The 20,138-nt window shown below is 41.6% G+C and overlaps 1 protein-coding gene across 1 annotated transcript; it reads left to right on the top strand.

Annotated features, from left to right (window-relative positions):
* The first annotated feature begins 7,135 nt into the window (after window positions 1-7,135).
* LOC137384116 (pepsin A-like) lies at window positions 7,136-16,115 on the top strand. Its single transcript, XM_068057728.1, has 9 exons — window positions 7,136-7,184; window positions 7,280-7,452; window positions 8,176-8,293; window positions 10,159-10,277; window positions 10,999-11,198; window positions 14,098-14,217; window positions 14,905-15,049; window positions 15,715-15,813; window positions 15,969-16,115. Exons 1-9 carry the CDS (start codon window positions 7,136-7,138, stop codon window positions 16,113-16,115), a joined length of 1,170 nt encoding a protein of 389 aa, XP_067913829.1.
* Window positions 16,116-20,138: the final 4,023 nt, after the last annotated feature.

The following is a 20,138-nucleotide window of genomic DNA, read 5'->3' on the forward strand; positions in this document are numbered from 1 at the left end:
GAGCTGGTAGAGATAATGGATGAGGTGAAAATTGATAGGAAGGATGTACTGGAAAGGCTGGCTATGCTGACAGTGGATAAGTTGCCTGGTCTGGGTGGCTTGCAAAGTATATTGCTGAAGGAAGTGGGAGTGGAGATAGTGGAAAGGCTTGCCATAATCTTCCAATCTTTCCTAGATACAGGAAAGATGCCAGAGGATTGGAGAGTGGCAGATGTGACACCACTATTCAAGAAAGGGTGTAAGGATTTTCCTAGCAATTACAGGATGATCAGTTTTACATCAGTGATGGATAAGGTTTTAGAATCACTAATCAGGCAAAAAATCAACAGGCACTTGGAGAGGTTTCAATTAATTAAGGAAAACTAACATGGAGTTTAAAAAAATGTCCGAACGTGCTTGACTAATCTAATAGATTTTTTTGATGAAGGAACGGAAAAGGTTGGTGAAGGGGAAATCAATGAATATTGTCTATATGAATTCTGAGAAAGCACTTGATAAAGTACCACATAAAAAGACTGATTAACAAAATTGAGGCTCATGGAATAGGAAGGTCAGTATCAGCTTGGATAATCAATTGGCTTAAGGACAGAAAACAGTGAGACATGCTAAATGGTTGCTTTTCAGAATGGAAGATGGTAGACAGTGGTGTTCCCCATGTTTCAGTGCTCGGACTACTGCTTTTTTTAATATATATATATAAATGACTTCGGCATTGGAATACAGAATAAAATTTCAAAATTTGCTGTTGTTACCAAACTTGAAGGTGTATCAGACAATGAGAATGACACCAATCAACTGCAACAGGAGATAGATAGGCTACCAGAATGGGCAGAAAAGTGGCAGATGGAATTTAATACATTTTGGCAGAAGGCATAAGGAGAAGCAATGTAGATTAAATGATACAGTTCTAAAGAGGGGCCTGGAGGTTCATATGCATGGATCTTTGAAGGCTGCAGGAAATATTGAGAGAATAGTTATCAAAGTATATGCGATCTAGGGGTTAATGATTTGAGGTATTGAGTACAAAAGCAGGGAAGTTATGCTTACATTTTATAAAGCTTTGGTTAGGCCACAACTAGAGTCAAGTTCTAGTCACCTAACTCTAGGAATAATCTGGGGGCCCATGAGAGGGTGTAGAGGAGATTTAGCAGAATGGTTCCAGGAATGAGGAATATTAGCTACAAGCTTAAGTTTGACAGGCTGGGGTTGTTCTCTTTGGTGCAAAGGCAACTGAGGGGACATTTGATAGAGGAGTATAAGACTATGACAGGTTTAAATAAGGTAGAAAAAGAAAATATGTTCCCATTAGCTGATGGTACAAGGACTAGGGGACACAGATTTAAGATTTTGGTCAAGAGATGCAGGGGAAATGTGAGGAAGAACTGTTTTTACACAGTGAGTGGTAATGACCTGGAACTCACTGCCTATGAGTGGTGGAAGTGACAACGAGGAATAATTTCAAAAGGAAATTAGATGGGCACTTGAGAGAAATAAACTTGCAGGGTGTAAGACCCCCTCTCTGGTCAAAAGGTTCTTGTCTTTACTCTTGATATCAATAGCACACAACCTGGATACTGTTTCACCAAATGTGATACACCTTTATTAAACCTTTAAGCAATTGTACATACTCACAATGACACTGGTTGCTTAGGAATCCAGTGAGCTAGGGTCCATCTCAGGTGGTCAGTCCTTCGACATATCTCCAGGCACGACTTCAGAATGGCTGACCAGGCCACTCTACTGATTGGAATAACAATTTCATTGAGGAATGTGGCTTTATACACCTTCCTGACCCTGGCCCTTGGCATATAAGGCAATACCTAAAATCGGATCATCCAATTGGGTTATTAATCCCACCATGGCCATCCAGGCACACCCCCACATGTAGGGCAGGGGAGGCGAAAAACGGGCCGCCCAACCCTGGCCAATCAAGGCCCTTAAGTTGCCAATTAACGACCACTTAAGGGCCTTCGCCCACCTCCACGGGGATTATATTTGTGGCAGGCGGGCATCCTGGAGCTGGGAAAGGCCACCCGGTGAAGGCTGGCGGCCTCTCAACGCCCCGGGGGTGGGTCCTGACAAATGGGCACAGGGTGCCCAATTGAGGGCCGCCCCCACTTCCCCAACTACCGCCAGGACCCAAGATGCCCCCCTTCCCCCCAAATGCCTCGCCGGGGCCCGACCGATTACCCCTGGCGAGGTAACCCAAACTCACCTGAACTCCCGGCTCCATGTCCTCGGCTGGGCTGCAGTCCCAGCAGTGGCCACCACTCCCGGTGGCTGGGACTAAGATCTGCCGGCCTGATGATTGGCCGGCAGCTCAATGAGGCGGGACTTCCTCCCTCAAGCGGGTGGAAGTCTCACCTCGGAACAATTAAAGCCTGGGGACCCGTAAAATGTGGGACGGATCCCCAGGCAAGGCGGACGTGGGTTCGCCACCGACTTTTACATCGGTCGCCAGCTCCCGTCCGCCCGACGTAAAATCCAGCCCCAAGTGTCAATGGCAATCCACCACCTCAGGGACATCCCTGACATGTCTGTGTGTGTGCGTGTTTCTGTTTTAGTTAAAACTGTCCCAGCAATAATGTCTTCAGTCAGAATTCTCCCTTTGTAGCTCCATCGTCTTTCCACCATGAGACAACCTCTGCCCACAGGACTCCACCTCAGCCAGCTTACATTCATTAATATGAAAGAAATAAAAGCACGGTTTATATGATTAGTAGTGATTAATACAATTAAGGTAAATAATGCATTGGCCTACAAGGACTATGGGATAGTGTAGTGGAATGGGATTGATTGAATTGCTCTACAATTGTATATCAATTGGGGGTTAATTGTATTGAGCTGGTGGACGTTAATTGGGGACTCCTATCCTCATATATATAGGAGCAGGCTGAAATTGTGGATGTTGGCTGTAGGTGCACGCTATGCAATGTGTATTTCTATAAATAAAAGCTAGTAAATTATAAAGACTAGCCTGCAATTCTATCCTTCACTGTTTGGTTATCTGAATTCTAACATCTCTTTCTGCCTTGTCACATGGTTGTAAAATATCCCATTGCACTAACTGAAGAGCAGGGGAATTCTCCTGGTATGCTGGCCAAAATTTATCCATCACCGAACACCACTATAACAAGTTATTTGGTCAGTAATGTTATTGCTGTTTGTTACAGGTTACTTTGTGCAAACTAGCTACATTATAACAGTGACTACAGTTTAAAAGTACTTCAGATGCTGTGAAGCATCTGTGGGACATCCTGATATTGTGAAAAGGGATATATAAATGCAAGTTAATTCTTTTTTTACTCTTACACAAATTGTCTATTTCTCCAGAAAATGTAACCAGAATTTAGTGCATGAATAAAATAACATAGCTCAATGTAAAACATAAATACAAATGTTTCCAGGATTTTCTGCTCTTGAACAGTTTTGTAATGCGCAATGACATTTAGCTTAAACTTAAAGTGATGAAAAATGAATAGCATTTGAATAATATAGTGAATTGCTTAATAAGAATAGTAATTGTTAGACCAAACATTTTAACTGATTAAAAGGAAGAAGATACTTTTGACTATTAAGAGTATTTCTAAACTACATAAGGAAATGAATACTGAGGAGTGTACTGTGTAAGTGTTGTACAATCAAATGTTGTCATAATCTGCTGGGGATGTCAAAGAGTTTTCATACATAAAACTCAAATATACTTAATGCTCTAGAGTAGGGCTGTCCAAGTGTTGTTGGCCACGTCAAATCCATTAAAATAAATATTTTAAGCGAAAAAACTCTTCTTTAAGAAAAATATAAAGGAAAATAACTCATACAATTTCCTACATTGATTTTCATTTCTGAACCATTCTCTGGAAATGGCATTTGATAGCAGATGGAGAACGAATGTTTGAGAATTTCTGTTTGCAATTTTAGTGCACATACATTGATTTCAATCCAGTTAAAAGCTCGGTTATATAAGGTCCATGATCTTTTAATACAGTCAGGGACTTGACCTGAACAGAAATACAATAAAGTGCACACAACTACTAAAGTCTTGGTTTAGACATAACAAGAACATTTCAAGGATAACACACCACATGATGATTGCACAGGAGATTGTGTGCATGACTTAAAGAAGTTATCTTAACCTTGAAGAATTAAAGGTTTTAGTGTCACTGGTGGAGTAGACTACATCTGATTTACTACTTCACTAACCTACTATCTCACTACATCGTACATCACCATTTTACAGAAAGTCTAATAATGTAAACTGTGGAAAACAAAATTGGTAATACACAGGATATAGAAATTACCCACATATCAGAGAAGCATCTTTGGTAAGAACAGGTTCTCCTACCTTGCACTGGTCTGAACCATTTCTCTGCCCTTGTTGGGTCAGGGTACGTAATAGATACGCATTTGAGCAAGAAATAGTAAGTTAAATATTATCCTGTAGAACAGGCAACAGGTTATCAGGCAAGCGAACATTTGACAATCATGTGTAAAGGCAATCATTGCTCCTTTATGGAAAAAACCTTGTAGAGCTTCTTGGGCAACATAATTATACAAGGTGACCAATTGCAACCAACGTGGATGGTTTATTTGACAAGATTCAGCAGGAGAACAGGGACAAAAGGCTGTCACATCTATTCACTTGCCCTAGCGAAGCATGATGGGGATTATCCAAAGGTCTTCAGTACGGCTTTATGCGAATTGTGCACATTTTCCTTTTTAATTCATGAAGAGTATTGGCAAATGTTGAGTTTCTCTTCTATTGGCAACTAATGGCTTCACACAAGTGGCCAGTCCAGTGGATAATAAGCAGGAGCAGAAACCCTGGCTTTTTCCATTACTTGGGCTGGAAAATGTGGGAATCAATTGTATTACCATGGATGAACTCAATTAATACTCAAATGTAGACTCAATTGTTTGTACATCTATGCAGCAGCCAGTTTGCACACAGAAAAATCCCACAAGCAACAATGGGATGAATAATGTGGGATGGGTAGCATAGGGATAATATTACAGGGCTATTAATCCAGAGGCCCAGACTAATGCTCCAGAGACATGAGTTCAAATTCCACTATGGAAGCTGGCAAATTTAAATTCAATTAATTAATAAATCTGGAATAAAGTGCTCACCTCATTAATAATGATTGTGAAATGACCGGATTGTTGTAAAAGTCCATTTGATTCACTAACATCCTTCAGGGGAGGAAATCTGCTGTCCTTACCTGCTCTGGCCTATAGGTGACTCCAGACCCACAGCACTGTGGTTGACCCTTAACTGCCCTCTGAAATGGCCTAGAAAGCCATTCAGTTGTATCATATGTCATGGTCCTGTAGTTTTTTTTTCATGAATATGCAGTTTGCCTTTAAGGCTTGCAAGGGATCAGTATTGCTTTAAGAGCCAGCAAGCCTCAGGAGTTATAGGAAGGTGCATTTTCATTGCCTTAGAAACAGCCATTTGGAGACTGCGATTCAAAGGATGCATTCTCGATACCATGAAAACAGCCACTGGGAGTGAGTCTCATGCGATACTTTTGTTACAATTCAGTTTTGAACTGGCTTTTAGTTGAAGACAGTTTGTTCTAACACACAGACAGACAAAGGACACAGCTGTGATGACAGCACCTGGAAAAAGAGCTCTCAACCATTTAAATTGAAGGAAGAGGATTTCAGTCTGTTTATTATTATCTCTCAAAATTCTAAGGAAAAGTCAAGCCAAAGCAGAGACCTCTGGTAATTTAAATTGAAGAAAGGGAAGTTAGACTGTGATAATCTTTTATCCCTTAAAACTCTAAAGTCAGTTTGATTCCTTGAAAGTATTTGCAAGTAATTAATTGTTGAAATTCGCTGGAAAAGGAATGCAACATTCTGTGAGGACTTCGAGCAACATTCTGTGAGGACTTCAAGCAACATTGGACTGTAAATTTGCAAGGACTCTAATTTTTTCTATTTTAAATGTTGTTTATATCTTCATAGTGTTTAGGAATTTAGTTTGTCTAATTAAAGAGTTAATTTGTTGGTTTAAAAACACCTGGTTTGGTTAGCTTCATTCGGAGGTTAATAGATAGTACAATTTGGCTGGGTCTTTCTTTAATTTGGGAAAGTTTTAAATGATATGCTAGCTGATCTATGGAGTGATGGGATTGAATTAACATTGCGTTGGTCCCAGCACAATCAGAATCGTATATTTTGATTGGGGAGCTTTGACAGGTGCGGTCGGTCATAACACATACTGCTATTGAAAAGGATACTTAGTGATGGACAATAAATGCTGGCCTTGCCAGCATCGCATCCCAAGAATGAATAAGATAAAAACCAGTTAATCTCTTTTGCTGGTTTTGGTTGAGGGGGTGAATATTGAGTAGAACATTTGGCGAATCCCTCCTCTTCTTTGTTAAAGTTTACCGGAACAGGCAGAGGTCAACATTTTAATTTGGAATTTGAAAGACATCACTTACACTGCAGCACTCTGTCAATGCTGCAATGAAGTGTAAGCATAGATTATGTATACAGGTCCTGGAATGGGGCATTTAAAAATGTTAAAGTGAAATTCCTACCCAAAACAAAGATCTACACTTAACATAAGAGTATATTGCAAAAGTACAATTCATCTTGTTGCAGTCAAATGATTTTTCTAAGTCTGCACTCTTGTGGCTGATTGAACCCGCTCAATTAAAGTACAATCAGCCCTTCTGGAAATTCAGCATCGGTGATACTTCAAACTCTGACGTGGCTAAATAGGTAAAGGTTATATCCAGCGATTAAGTTATCTTCTGATGCACTAAGAGATTGCTGTTTTGTGCTTTTGATAAGACTGTTATTAGCACGATTTGCAAATATATTAATGATTGAGATATCAGACGTGAAGTTAATCTTTAATACTACAATACTTAATCTGTTTTGTTATAATCCAAATGTTCTCAATTGATTATGACTTAAATTGCAGTTTGTCCTTAATAAAAGGGCTTGTTTTTCAGAAAAACTGATCATGAGTACATGTATATTTACTTTTCATATTGAATGATCGTATCTGAGTCCTCGTGACAATGGAATGGTTGGTCTCAGTGAGTATAAATGTTGCTACTCAGACCCCAAACTTTAGGTTCCGAAGAGTCTCTGAACCCATCCAACTGGCAACATGAAGTGGCTACTCATCACACTTGCTTGCATTCAGCTCTCTGAATGTATGATCAGGTAGGAAATCATCACAAGACAACAGATGGAAATAATAATTTGTCAGCAAGGAACAGTACATTTTGATGAAATTTCTAATTATCTTCTTTTTTGTACAGAGTACCCTTGTTTAAGGGAAAATCTGCCCGTGATGTTCTTCAGGAGAAAGGGTTGCTGGAGGACTTCCTGAAGAATCATCCATATGATCCCTGTTCAAAATTTCAAGGGCCCTACTGCACCCAGTCCCTGGATTCATCAGAACCAATGATTAACTACCTGGATGTAAGTAATCATCAGTTTTGTAAACATAAGAAAATGTAAAAAACAGAGTTAGTTGTTAGTCGAGGGTAAGAATTCAGAAGCAGATAGTCTGTGCTAATACACCATATGTTGTAGATCTTTAAACTGCTATAATTTACACAGCAAGAGTCAATGGATGAGATTCAGCTGTTCTAGCTTGGGCTGAAGACAGATGGTGAAAGACTGGAGATTCCAACATTGAATCCATTAGATCTGGAGTTGGGATTTCTGGTTCCATGTGGGGAGTTACTGGTGATTCTGGTGACCTTAATGACTAGCAGCTGCTTGCTTATCCAATGCTGATGATTACAGGGTCAATAAATCTAGATACCCTTAGCAAGGATGACTTGTGCTACTGGGTGGGCTTTTGCCAATGCTGGCAGTATTGTTAGCATCAGTTAGAGTCAAAATGCCACCTGAAATCAAAATACCGAATGGTCCAAAGGCTCAACATCATCTCAAACATGAAAGATATTATTCAGTATAAACATAGAAACAGAACAGAGTGATCACTTATTCTGACTCATGATCTCTCTTGCGTTTAAATGGAATGCAGACATCTGCTTCTGTACCATATGATTTCAAAAGGAATGATTGAGAGATTTACATTTTCTGATGCATGTAGAGGAATAAGAACCTAATAACACATGTTGCACTGTTATATTTCCAGTTGATATATTGTGTTATTCTTCTTCTTGCTCACAGTTGCAATATTATGGAGCAATCAGCATTGGGAATCCACCACAAAGCTTCACCGTCATCTTTGACACTGGCTCATCCAATCTTTGGGTTCCATCAACCTACTGTTCTGAACAAGCATGCAGTAAGTAAAAATTGCCCTGCTGTTAAACATGCTTCTCTTCTTGATTTTTCTTCTTGTTAAGGCCAGCTGTGTAACTGTGAATAATCACAGCTGAACAGTGTGCTTTGTAAGATTGAATGAAACCCTAAACTTTCACTTGCTTCTCTCTGGGCTTGGAGAGAAATTTAACAGAGCTTTGATTTCTTGAAGCTTTTACCTGTCATTCCCTGGAAATGGGAAAAAATGTGAGTGAATTTACACTGCAAATAATGGTGTGAAATAATATCCACTTTGAACTCCTGGGTAGGATGTTTACTGTGTCTTAGAGTTATTGCAGCACAGAAGAAGGCCATTTGGCTCATTGTGTTCGTGCCAGATCTGTCTGGACCAATCCAATCAGTCCCATTCTCCTCTCTATCCCCATAGCTCCACAAGGTTATTTCTCTCAAGCGTTCATCCAATTTCCTTTTGAAGTCATTGATCTCCACTTCCAACATCCTTGGAGGCAGTGAGTTCCAGGTCATAACCACTCATGCATAAAAGGTTCTTCCTCACACCCCCCTGCATCTCTTGCCCAAAATCCTAAATCTGTGTCTGCTTGTCCCTGTACGATTAGCTAATGAGAACAGATTTTCTCTATCTGCCTTATCTAAACCTGTCAAAATCTTGCAATCTTCCACACCTCTGTCAAATCTCCCCTCAATCTACTTTGGTCCAATCAAAATAACCCTAGCTTCTCCAACCTTCCTGGGAGCTAAAATCTCTTAACCCTGGAAGCATTCTGGGACTTATTTCAATTTGATTAGGTTAAAGCTTATTCAATGAGTAGACTAACAAGAAGACAGTGGACCTCCCCAAGTCCACCATGTATCTTCCTTCGTACATGTGCATGCACATACACACATGTCCAACACAAAACTCCAAACCACACACAAGCACACAATTTCTTTCTGGCTCATCTAAACATTTTATAACCATGAAAGTTCCTGAGTATCCTCATGATCCCAGGATCTGGGGCGGAACAGTGGCGCAGTGGTTAGCACTGCAGCCTCACAACTCCAGGGACCCGGGTTTGATTCTAGGTACTGCCTGTGCGGAGTTTGCAAGTTCTCCCTGTGACCGCAAGGGTTTTTGCCGGGTGCTCCGGTTTCCTCCCACAGCCAAAGACTTGCAGGTGATAGGTAAATTGGCCGTTGTAAATTGCCCCTCGTGTAGATAGGTGTTTTTTGATTTTTTGATTTAGAGATACAGCACTGAAACAGGCCCTTCGGCCCACCGAGTCTGTGCCGACCATTAACCACCCATTTATACTAATCTTACACTAATCGCATATTCCTACCACATCTTCACCTGTTCCTATATTCCCCTACCACCTACACTAGGGGCAATTTATAATGGCCAATTTACTTATCAACCTGCAAGTCTTTTTGGCTGTGGGAGGAATCCGGAGCACCCGGAGGAAACCCACGCAGAAACAGGGAGAACTTGCAAACTCCACACAGGCAGTACCCAGAATTGAAACCAGGTCGCTGGAGCTGTGAGGCTGCAGTGCTAACCACTGCGCCACTGTGGGGAATGTGGGATTACTGTAGGGTTAGTATAAATGTGTGGTCATTGGTCGGCACAGACTCGGTGGCCCGAAGGGCCTGTTTCAGTGCTGTATCTCTAAATAAAATAAAATAAATAAAAAAATAAAATCTCCCTCCAAGGAAAAGGCAACCAGTTAATACACATAAAGAAAATTGGGTGGGATGCTCAGTAAATAAAGAAACTTTTTCTTAAATGTAAAGTATTAAATTATTTTGTGGTGCAAATGTTTGTTCCTATATTTGAATAAAAGCTTGAACGTTTTTTATTAATTTGGTGAAATGAATGTTCCTTTGCAGCGCTCCATCACAGATTCAACCCAAAATTGTCCTCAACGTATCATTCAAAAAACCAGAAAGTCTCTATACAATATGGGACCGGCAGCATGACTGGAATACTGGGATATGACACTGTCAGAGTAAGTAGATCGTAACCTTCAACAAGAAAATCAATCACTTTACAGTGATAATTGATGTACAACGTTATAGGTTCAAGATAAAGATAAAAAGACCTTGGAATCAAACTTAAAGAGCTCTTATCAGTTCAGAGGTCAGGCGGTTGAGTGGGTGTGCAATGATAATGTATCAGAAAGTGACCTGACATTCAGGATGATGATTTGAAATAAAGCTAATTTTAAGATAGATTTTCAGAAATGTGTTGGCAGAAATCCTTTCCATTGGAATCGTAGAAATTTGAGGAAAATGCTCCCTTCATGCAATTATTCAGTTCAGCTCAGAACCTTATGTCTATTTGTGTTACATGTGGGACATATCATCCTTTAGGTGTCTGCCTTAGCTCAGTGGTAGTACCCTGAGACAGAGGTTTGTGAGTTCAAAGCCACTTGAGCACATAATCCAGAGTGAGTGTGTCATGCTGTTGTAGGTGCCCTCTCCGGTGCATGTAAATGATCCCAAGCTACTATTCAAACAAGAGCAGGGGAGATCTCCCCATTTCTTATCCAACATTTATCCCTCAGCTTCGATTGCTAAAGAAAGAGTTTAGTTGGTTGCACATTATTGACTGTGAGGGTGTGGAAAGTTGTACTCGCTAGGTGTGATCAATTTATGAACAGGTTATAATTCACAGGATAACATTCTGCTCAATTCCTGATGATTTGTCACTTGATCTTATTTTTCTAGGTTTCAAACATTGGTATCAGCAGTCAAGAATTTGGTTTAAGTACATCCGAACCTGGAGGCTTCTTTACCTACGCTGCATTTGATGGAATTCTGGGCTTGGGCTATCCATCTATTTCAGCATCAGATGCCACAACTGTGTTTGATAACATGATGTCTCAGCATCTGGTGCAGGAGCCCCTCTTTTCTGTGTATCTATCAAGGTAAACATTTCTTATGTAATTAAAAACAAGAAATGCTGGAAATACTCAGCAGGTCTGGCAGCATTTGTGGAGAGAGAAGCAGAGTTAACGTTTCAGGTCAGTGACCCTTCTTCTGAACAGACAAATATTAGAAATGTAAAAGATTTTAAGCAAGTTAAGTGGATGGGTGGGGGGCAAGAGATAACAAAAGAGAAGAGTTCTGCTGAAAGGTCACAGACCTGAAACGTTAACTCTGCTTCTCTCTCCACAGATGCTGCCTGCCCTGCTGAGTATTTCCAGCACTTTCTGTTTTATTTCAGATTTCCAGCATCTGCAGTATTTTGCCTTTAGTTTAGACACTGAGAGGTTGGTTGGGATTTTATGGGGCCCGGGGTGATGAGCTGGGAGGCAGGTCGGGCTGTTATATTCCAGTTAACGGTGTCAGGATGACTCCCTGAGGCAGTTTCCCAGCGATGGGCTAAGGGCTGGATCGGCTGCCGCCAAACAGAAACAAATAGCCAACTGGACTAATTAACAACCTAATTAAGGTCATTTTCCTGGACCACTGGCATTTTGCCAGCAGCAGAGCTGCAGCCTGATGGCATTGCCAAGGCTTAAGGCAGCGTGCAGATCCCGCCTGCTGTCCGTAATCAGGTGGTGAGCCCAGCGGCGGAAAATTATGAGGCAGCATCTGAATTTCCGATGTTGACCCGCTACCCCCCACCCCCCCTACCCCACCTCGTGCATATGGTCCCAACATTGGGACTAACCCATCCTTCCCCTTCCACCTGTTATTTCCCCTGACTGAGGAATCCAGAACATGGGGGCACAGTATCCGGATTAGGATCGATCATTTAGAACTGAGATGAGGAATAATTTCTTCAGTATTGCTGAAAATAGAGACATGTTTTTGAAGCTTTTCATCTTGCACTCATCAGGACAATCTTCAAGAATGCCAATGTAAGGGAAAGCAACAACTTTATACTGTATGAAAAGTGAAGTCTGATTGGTAGAGGCATTGCCATGGTGGATGCAGCAGTTTATGGTGACAGACAGTTAACTGCCAAGCTTTGTTTGAAATTTAAACCAGGCAGCTTGCCTCTGATTGGTCAAGGCATTGCCCTGAGGAATGAACCAGCGAGTGGCTGTCACTTGTTAGCTGAAACAGGCACAATGTGTGTACATGTTCTTTCTGGCTGCAAAGAACAGGGCCTTGTATAGTATATATAATATAAAAGCAAAATACTGCGGATGCTGGAAATCTGAAATAAAAACAAGAAATGCTGGAAATACTCAGCAGGTCTGGCAGCATCTGTGGAACAAGAAGCAGAGTTAACGTTTCGGGTCAGTGACCCTTCTTCTTGTATATTATATTTGTAGCTTCCAGTACGTGCAAATGCACCACACTGCGAGCCCTACTCACAATCTTGAACTGGTTGTCAGCATAATTCTTAGCACACTGAGGATTAGTTAGCAAATGTTGCCCAATCGCAGAATCAAATCTAATGTTGGACACTGTGTTTTGAGTTTTGCAAGCACAGGCTGGTTGGATACAGCCTGTACCTTGCCCGTTGTGAACAGCAGAAGGGACATATTGCTTGATACGATCTGCCAGTCTTTGGGACATATGGTCTATATTCCTAGCATCATCGATAGGCAGGATACCTTTCGGCTTGACGGCAACATCCTGTTAGTGGTGAACACCACACGTGTTGCTACTGCATAGTAACAGCGTGAAACAGCTAGCTACACCTGTTGCTCAGATTTTGGAATACCTTTCCCTTCCAGGATAATTTGAGGTAGACTGGGCACTTTTCAGGGCCAACAATGACGGCAATACTCAAGTTCTGTACTATGAAACCACCATTCGTCATTTCTTCACTCAGATGGTTGTGAATCTTTGGAATTATCTACCCCAGAGGTTTGTAGATGCTCAGTCGTTGAGCAGGTCAGAGGCTGGGAATTCTGGGGCAAGTAACTCACCTCCTGACTCGCAAAGCCTCTCTGCCATCTCCAAGGCACAAGTCAGGAGTGTGATGGAATACTCTCCACTTGCCTGGATGAGAGCAGCTCCAACAACACTCAAGAAGCTCGACACCATTAAGGACAAAGCATCCCACATGAGCGGCACCACATCAACCAGCTTAAACATTCACTCCCTCCACCACTGGCAAATAGTGGCAGCTGTATGTAGCATCTACAAAATGCATTGCAGCAACTCACTAGGGTTCCTTCAACAGCACCTTCCAAACCCACAACCTCTATGAGCTAGATGGACAACGGCAGCAGACAGATGGGAACATTACCACCTGCACGATCACCTCCAAGTCACACACAATCCTGACTTGGAACTATTTTGCTGTTCCTTCACTGTTACTGGGTTAAAATTCTGGATCTCCTTCCTCAACAGCACTGAGGGGGTACATGTACCACATGGACTGCAATGGTTCATGAAGGTGGCTCATCACCACCTGCTCAAGGGCAATTACAGATGGGCAATAAATGTTGACCTTACTAATGATGCTCACATTCTAAGAACGAATAAAAAAAGGATGTGAGAGGCACCACGTCAATGCAAGTGCTTTCCTATAAAATTATTTATTTTCAAAGCTTGAATTTCTGGGTGCTAGCAGCCAAATTAGAATTGAAACCAATAGAATCCAACAGATTTCAGATTAAATCCTGGATAATTCATTTGAAAGGCATAATTGCTTGATTTGAACAGATGACATCCACTTGGATGTTAGTACCTTCCTGGAGTATTTATGGTATAATTGCAATTAATGTCTTTTAGGATTTAGATACAATAATCAATAAGTAGTGACATCACCAAGTGCTAGATCACTAAACCAGAAATACGTCAACGTTAATGAAATTGTTCTTTGTCTTTGAGTTTTTATTATTCATCTTTGTTTTACAGAGAGAATGGTCAGTCCGGAAGTGAAGTTATATTTGGTGGAGTTGATTCAAGCCACTACACAGGTCAAATTAATTGGGTTCCCGTCACTTACGAGGGCTACTGGCAAATTGTTATTGACAAGTGAGTGATTAACCATTTACAACTGAAATAGTTCTGAAAATGGCTTTTGACAAATCAAACTTAGAAAGGATCAACTTCTATCGAGACAATGTGCTAATGATACAGCTCTTTATAATTTTCAGGAGAAAACATTTGTGGCAGGCTTATTACAGTAGAAATCCCATTTTCTGTTGACCTTACACTGTTTGAGCATTTTTGTTACCTTATTGGTTCAGTTGAGACAACTGGCCTGACATATGGGCCTGAAGTTGCCATGTAATTTTAAATGCAAGGCGTGCCACCAGTTGGTGGAACTGTTGGAATCATTACAAACCACTTTTCCTTTGTTAACAGCTGTGCCCATGAATGAGGTTTCCCATCACACTGTCCCGAACTGGGGAATTGGGACATCAGTTCCTGGCATCTTAGGACCAACAGCTGTTAGTGCCAGTGGAATATGGAAATTGATATTTTCTGCTTTTCTACTGAAGTTCCAGAAAGTGATTTTACCAAACAATGGTGAAACATATGAACTAAAAGGAATAAAATACTTAGACCATTTTAAGATCTCAGTTGCACTAACATTTACTAATGATATAAGAAATGTCTCAGATAACTAGCAATCCCATCTTAGTATTATTTGTTCACTTAGTCCAATAAGTGTGGCAGTTTTAGAGCTTTGACTAACTTGATGCGTTTCTCCCTCAGAGTGACAATCAATGGTAAAGTTGTGGCCTGCAGTAGCGGTTGTCCTGCCATTGTTGATACTGGCACTTCTCTTCTTGTTGGTCCCTACACAGCCATCAGCACCATTCAGCAGTACATTGGAGCAACTCCAAATTATTATGGCCAGGTAGCGATGGCATGTTGCAATATTGGGTGTGTTGTAGGAGTATCTAAGTGTGCATCAATGATTGATTCACAATGCAGCATATGGCAGACCATTTAAGTCATTACAAAGTGAAAATGGATATATTTGTAATAATATTGTAAATTCTCATGCATAGTTGGCTCTGCAGAAATTCCCTCAGCCTCTTTTGGTCATGGGGTGTGGGGTGGTTGGGGATGGTGTTAAATATGAGGCAGCAATCACTGTGCATGGATGTGCTGCCCCAGAAATATTTGGAAATGCATCACCATTTGTAGCAAGTTCAAGGAGAAGAAACTTTACATTTCTGAAGCTTCTCATTTAAGGACAGAAGGTCGTCCTGAAATTGTCCTTGGTGTCAGAAGAAGAAATGCAAAAGCCATGATCCTATTCCCACTTTAATGTTTAGATGATCATTAGTATTTAGAAATATTTTATCACGATGTAGCTAAATTGATCTTAAATATATCCTGGAACCAGCCGATGTGTCTCTGTAACCATTTTCTTTTAGCCTGTTTGTGTATTCCAATTTCACCACATATTAATTTCAGGAATGATTAATTGATAATGCGATCACACCACAAATGATTTATTGTAAATCACTACATTGACTGATGCAATGACTGAATATTCTTGCTGTTTTCTTGCAGTACAACATAAACTGTAACGATCTGTCCACCATGCCCAATGTGGTCTTCACCATCAATGGAGTTGACTATCCTCTTCCCCCCAAAGCGTACACATTGCAGGTATGTCATTGGACAGCAGTAGTGTGCTAGAATAAACATCTAATTTCTGACTATGGAATGGAATAATTTTTTAGGGATTATTCAACCATGCTGTCGAGATCACTAAAGGAAATACACGTATGACCCAGTGTTAATTGATCTCCTTTTTCTTACAGCAAACTTACAACAACCAAGAAAGCTGCTCCAGTGGATTTGGCCCCAGTGGTGGAAGCCTTTGGATTCTGGGCGATGTGTTCATTGGAGAATATTACTCCATTTTCGACAGAGGGAACAACCGTGTTGGTTTGGCTCGGGCTGTCTAATTTATTCATCCATATTCTCATTAAAAGCACGCCCTGATTCACATTTTCAAGTTGATTTAAGCTATCGCGTGGTTTCCCAGTGCAGCAGTTGTCACCTGGCTGCACAGTGTAGTAGATGGAGTCATCATATTTATCACATTTTGAATGACTATAAAGAATGATACAATACTTGGCTGTGGTTTGTGCTCAGCAATGCTTTGCATTAAGTTACAACAGAAAGACAATGAAAACTGAAATAAAAATTAAATAAACACCTTGTCAGGGTGAGCTTTTAAAGGAACAGACTTAGAACACTGGTTCTGGATTGGAAATGAGAATGTTGATATAGTGTAATTCTATTCTCTCTCTGATTGTGTAGCACTTTTATTCAGTTCTTTCCTGGTTTTGACATTCAGCTGTGATATATTATTGGTGCAGTGATTCACGCCAGAGACATACACTTTTCTGATGAAGGTGGATGAGCTCTGCAGTGAAACCTAATCTGATGTAAATGTGGTCCAAACATCACACAGCAGCCTTTTCTATCCTTCGGAATCTCTTTATTACAGTATATCCTAAAAGTGATCAATAAAATACAATCATGAAATGCATAATCTGAGTTTTCTCATCTCTTGTTCCTTTTATCTCTATATGTGGAGCAGGGCCTCAATTCAATTCACATTTTTTTATTTTTTTTTTATTTTTTAGAGATACAGCACTGAAACAGGCCCTTCGGCCCACCGAGTCTGTGCCGACCATCAACCACCCATTTATACTAATCCTACACTAATCCCATATTCCTACCAAACATCCCCACCTGTCCCTATATTTCCCTACCACCTACCTATACTAGTGACAATTTATAATGGCCAATTTACCTACCAACCTGCAAGTCTTTTGGCTTGTGGGAGGAAACCGGAGCACCCGGAGAAAACCCACGCAGACACAGGGAGAACTTGCAAACTCCACACAGGTAGTACCCAGAATCGAACCCGGGTCCCTGGCACTGTGAGGCTGCAGTGCTAACCACTGCGCCACTGTGCCGCCCTGATTTGCATTGATGTATTCTGCAATTAACTCATTGCAACAGTTGTAAAACTTAGGAAGGAATTTGTAGATCACATGAGAAGTGTTTGTTGAATGGTGTTCTCTGAAATTTGGACCAGAGGCTGATGAAGTCTAATTCCGGCTCCAATTAAGGAATCAGAATAATTCAAATCGAAACTCCCATTGATCCAAGATGGTGGATCTCATTTCCATTTTAGATTGAATTTTGTGAACCCATCCTGGATCTTCTAAAATGGCCAGCAATATTTCCCAAGTTTCTGCAAAATAATATGTGATGAAAGTAAACCTGCTAGAATGTATTTGAAGTTTGAAGGCATCTGAAAGATAAATTAATGATGCAGATTATTTCCTGAAATATTCACTTGAGATGTCTATTGTGTGATATCCTCCAACCCAATAATCCATTGATGCCAATGGGCATCAACATTAACAAGATGGAAATTCTAGACAGGTAGACAGGTTTAAATTGCTGATGACAAACAATCGTGGGGTTTGAAGAGAACCATGGGATGAGATTTATAAAGTGCTGACAGTCACCATGAAGGTGTTAAAGGCAGATCCCACTGGGTTCAAAACAAGGCAGAATAGTACCCATGTTCAGTAATGGTGAAGGTTTTAACTGGGAAAACTACAGATGGTCTTATAGCAATAACATTTTAAATAATACAATCAGTTATGAAGAATCAACCTGAAAATTACCTGTATGACAACCTAGTAAATAATAGTAAACAGAGCTTCAGTGATGGAAGATCCTGTTAGAGCAAATTCACTGACCTTTCTAATGATGTGACCAATCTGAATTCTGTAAGAAATGGTAGTTCAGAGAATATTCCAGAATGACAAGAAATGAGAGCTGTAGAAGAAATGCTGGGGCTGTGGTTTTTAGCAATAGATTTCTCTCTCTCTCCCACTTTATGGAATTCTCCAACTGCCCCTAGTGACAGAACAGACAAAGCACAGTCAAGATAGATTAGGTTTCACAAGGGCCGTTATCTGGTCAAAGACATGGCTCTAGCACAGGCCCTGATACAAGACATTCCTAAACCTGATAAGGTGGGATCTCATGCCCCATATCTAAACAAACTGTGGAAGTAAGGTTAACAAGATGTCCGAGCAAGATATGAACAGAAGAGTAATCTCATGAGCCAGGAGCTGGAATTTGGGAAAATGAATATCTAGCAGCCCCCTAGAAAAAGGTACTCAGGCACTCAGAAGGGAAAATGTACGTCAGACAAGGGAGAGCTTTCTGAGGTTGATCCATGCTGGCTTCAGCCTAACACCCTGGTTAGCTGAAGAAGACTGAGAGCAGAAGAGACTGCCACCACCAGCTGAGAAGATCAGCATTAATTTACTTCATCTGTCCATACATCCGATCTCACCTGTGATGGGTTGCATCTCTATTCAGTCTATTTAGCTTACGCTTCATATTTAAACTGTCGCTTCTTAATAAACTGCTTTAAACTACTTGTGACCTCAACCCCTTTTATGAGCAATCTGTGACTCCCAGTCCAAACCCTACAATTCCCAGACACATCAGAAGCACTCTCATGGAAGGTAGCATCATCAGAGCAGATGCATCAGAGACGGAGAAACTGGGAGAATGGAATGGAGCCCTTACAGGAGGCAGGGTGTGAAGAAGTGTAGTCGAGGTAGCTGTGGGAGTCGGTGGGCTAATAATGAATAGACAGCCTATCCCCCGAGATGGAGACAGAGAAGTCGAGGAAGGGGAGGGAAGTGTAGGAGATGGACCATGTGAAGGTGAAAGGAGGGCGGAAATTAGAAGCAAAGTTAATAACGTTTTCTAGTTCCGGGCGGGAGCAGGAAATGCAGTCATCAATGTACCAGAAAAAGAGTTGGGGGGAGGGGGCCTGAGTAGGACTGGAACAAGGAGTGTTCGATGTATCCCACAAAAAGACAGGCATAACTAGGACACATGCGGGTACCCATAGCAACACCTTTTACTTGGAGGAAGTGAGTGGAGTTGAAGGAGAAGTTGTTCAAAGTGAGAACAAGTTCAGCCAGGCGGAGGAGGGTGGTGGTGGATGGGGACTGGTTGGGCCTCTGTTCAAGGAAGAAGCGGAGAGCCCTCAAGCCGTCCTGGTGGGGGATGGAGGTGTAGAGAGATTGGACGTCCATAGTGAAGAGGAGGCGGTTGGGGCCAGGAAACCGGAAATTGTCAAAATGACATTGGGCATCAGAAGAGTCACGTATGTAGGTGGGAAGACACTGGACCGGGGAGAAAAGATAGAGGCAATATAGGAAGAAATAAGTTCAGTGGGGCAGGAACAAGCTGAAACAATGGGTCTGCTGGGACAGTCCTGTTTGTGGATTTTGGGAATGAGGAAGAAGCGGGCTGTCAGGGGTTGCAGGACTATGAGGTTGGAAGCTGTAGAGGGAAGATCTCCAGAGGAGATGAGATCAGTGACAGTTCTGTGGACAGTAGCTTGGGGGGTCATGGTCCAGGGGGAGGTAGGAAGAAGTGTCTGAGAGTTGGTGCTGAGCCTCTGCCTGGTAGAGGTCGGTACACCAGACAACAACAGCACCACACTTGTCTGCAGGTTTGATGACAATGTCTGGGTTAGACCTGAGAGAACGAAGTGTGGCAAGTTCAGAGGGGGGCAGGTTAAAGTGAGTGACGGGGGAAGAGAAATTGAGACGGCCGATGTCTCGCCAACAGTTTTCAATGAAAAGATCAAGAGCGGGTAAGAGTCCAGAGGGAGGGGTCCAGGTAGAGGAGGAATGCTGGAGGCAGGTGAATGGGTCTGCTGGTCGGGGGGAGGACTCCTGGTCAAAGAAGTGAGCACAGAGGCAAAGGCGACGGAAGAAGAGCTCAACGTCATGCCGAGCATGGAATTCATTGAGGTGGGAGCGTAAGGGGATAAAACTGAGGCCTTTGCTGAATACAGAACGTTCAGCATCAGAGAGGAGAAGATCAGAGGGTATAGTGAATACATGGCAAGGGGTCAGATCATAAGG

The sequence above is a fragment of the Heterodontus francisci genome, chromosome 25 (assembly GCF_036365525.1).
Source record: "Heterodontus francisci isolate sHetFra1 chromosome 25, sHetFra1.hap1, whole genome shotgun sequence".
In the NCBI taxonomy this organism is placed as follows: Eukaryota; Metazoa; Chordata; class Chondrichthyes; order Heterodontiformes; family Heterodontidae; genus Heterodontus; species Heterodontus francisci.

What these genes read in the sequence shown, in the direction of transcription:
- LOC137384116 (XM_068057728.1), top strand. Translation starts at nt 7,136, where the DNA reads ATGAAGTGGCTACTCATCACACTTGCTTGCATTCAGCTCTCTGAATGT. An exon ending in TTTTCTGTGTATCTATCAAG is followed by an intron (nt 11,199 to 14,097) that starts GTAAACATTTCT and finishes TTTGTTTTACAG; the next exon opens with AGAGAATGGTCAGTCCGGAA. An exon ending in CTCCAAATTATTATGGCCAG is followed by an intron (nt 15,050 to 15,714) that starts GTAGCGATGGCA and finishes GTTTTCTTGCAG; the next exon opens with TACAACATAAACTGTAACGA.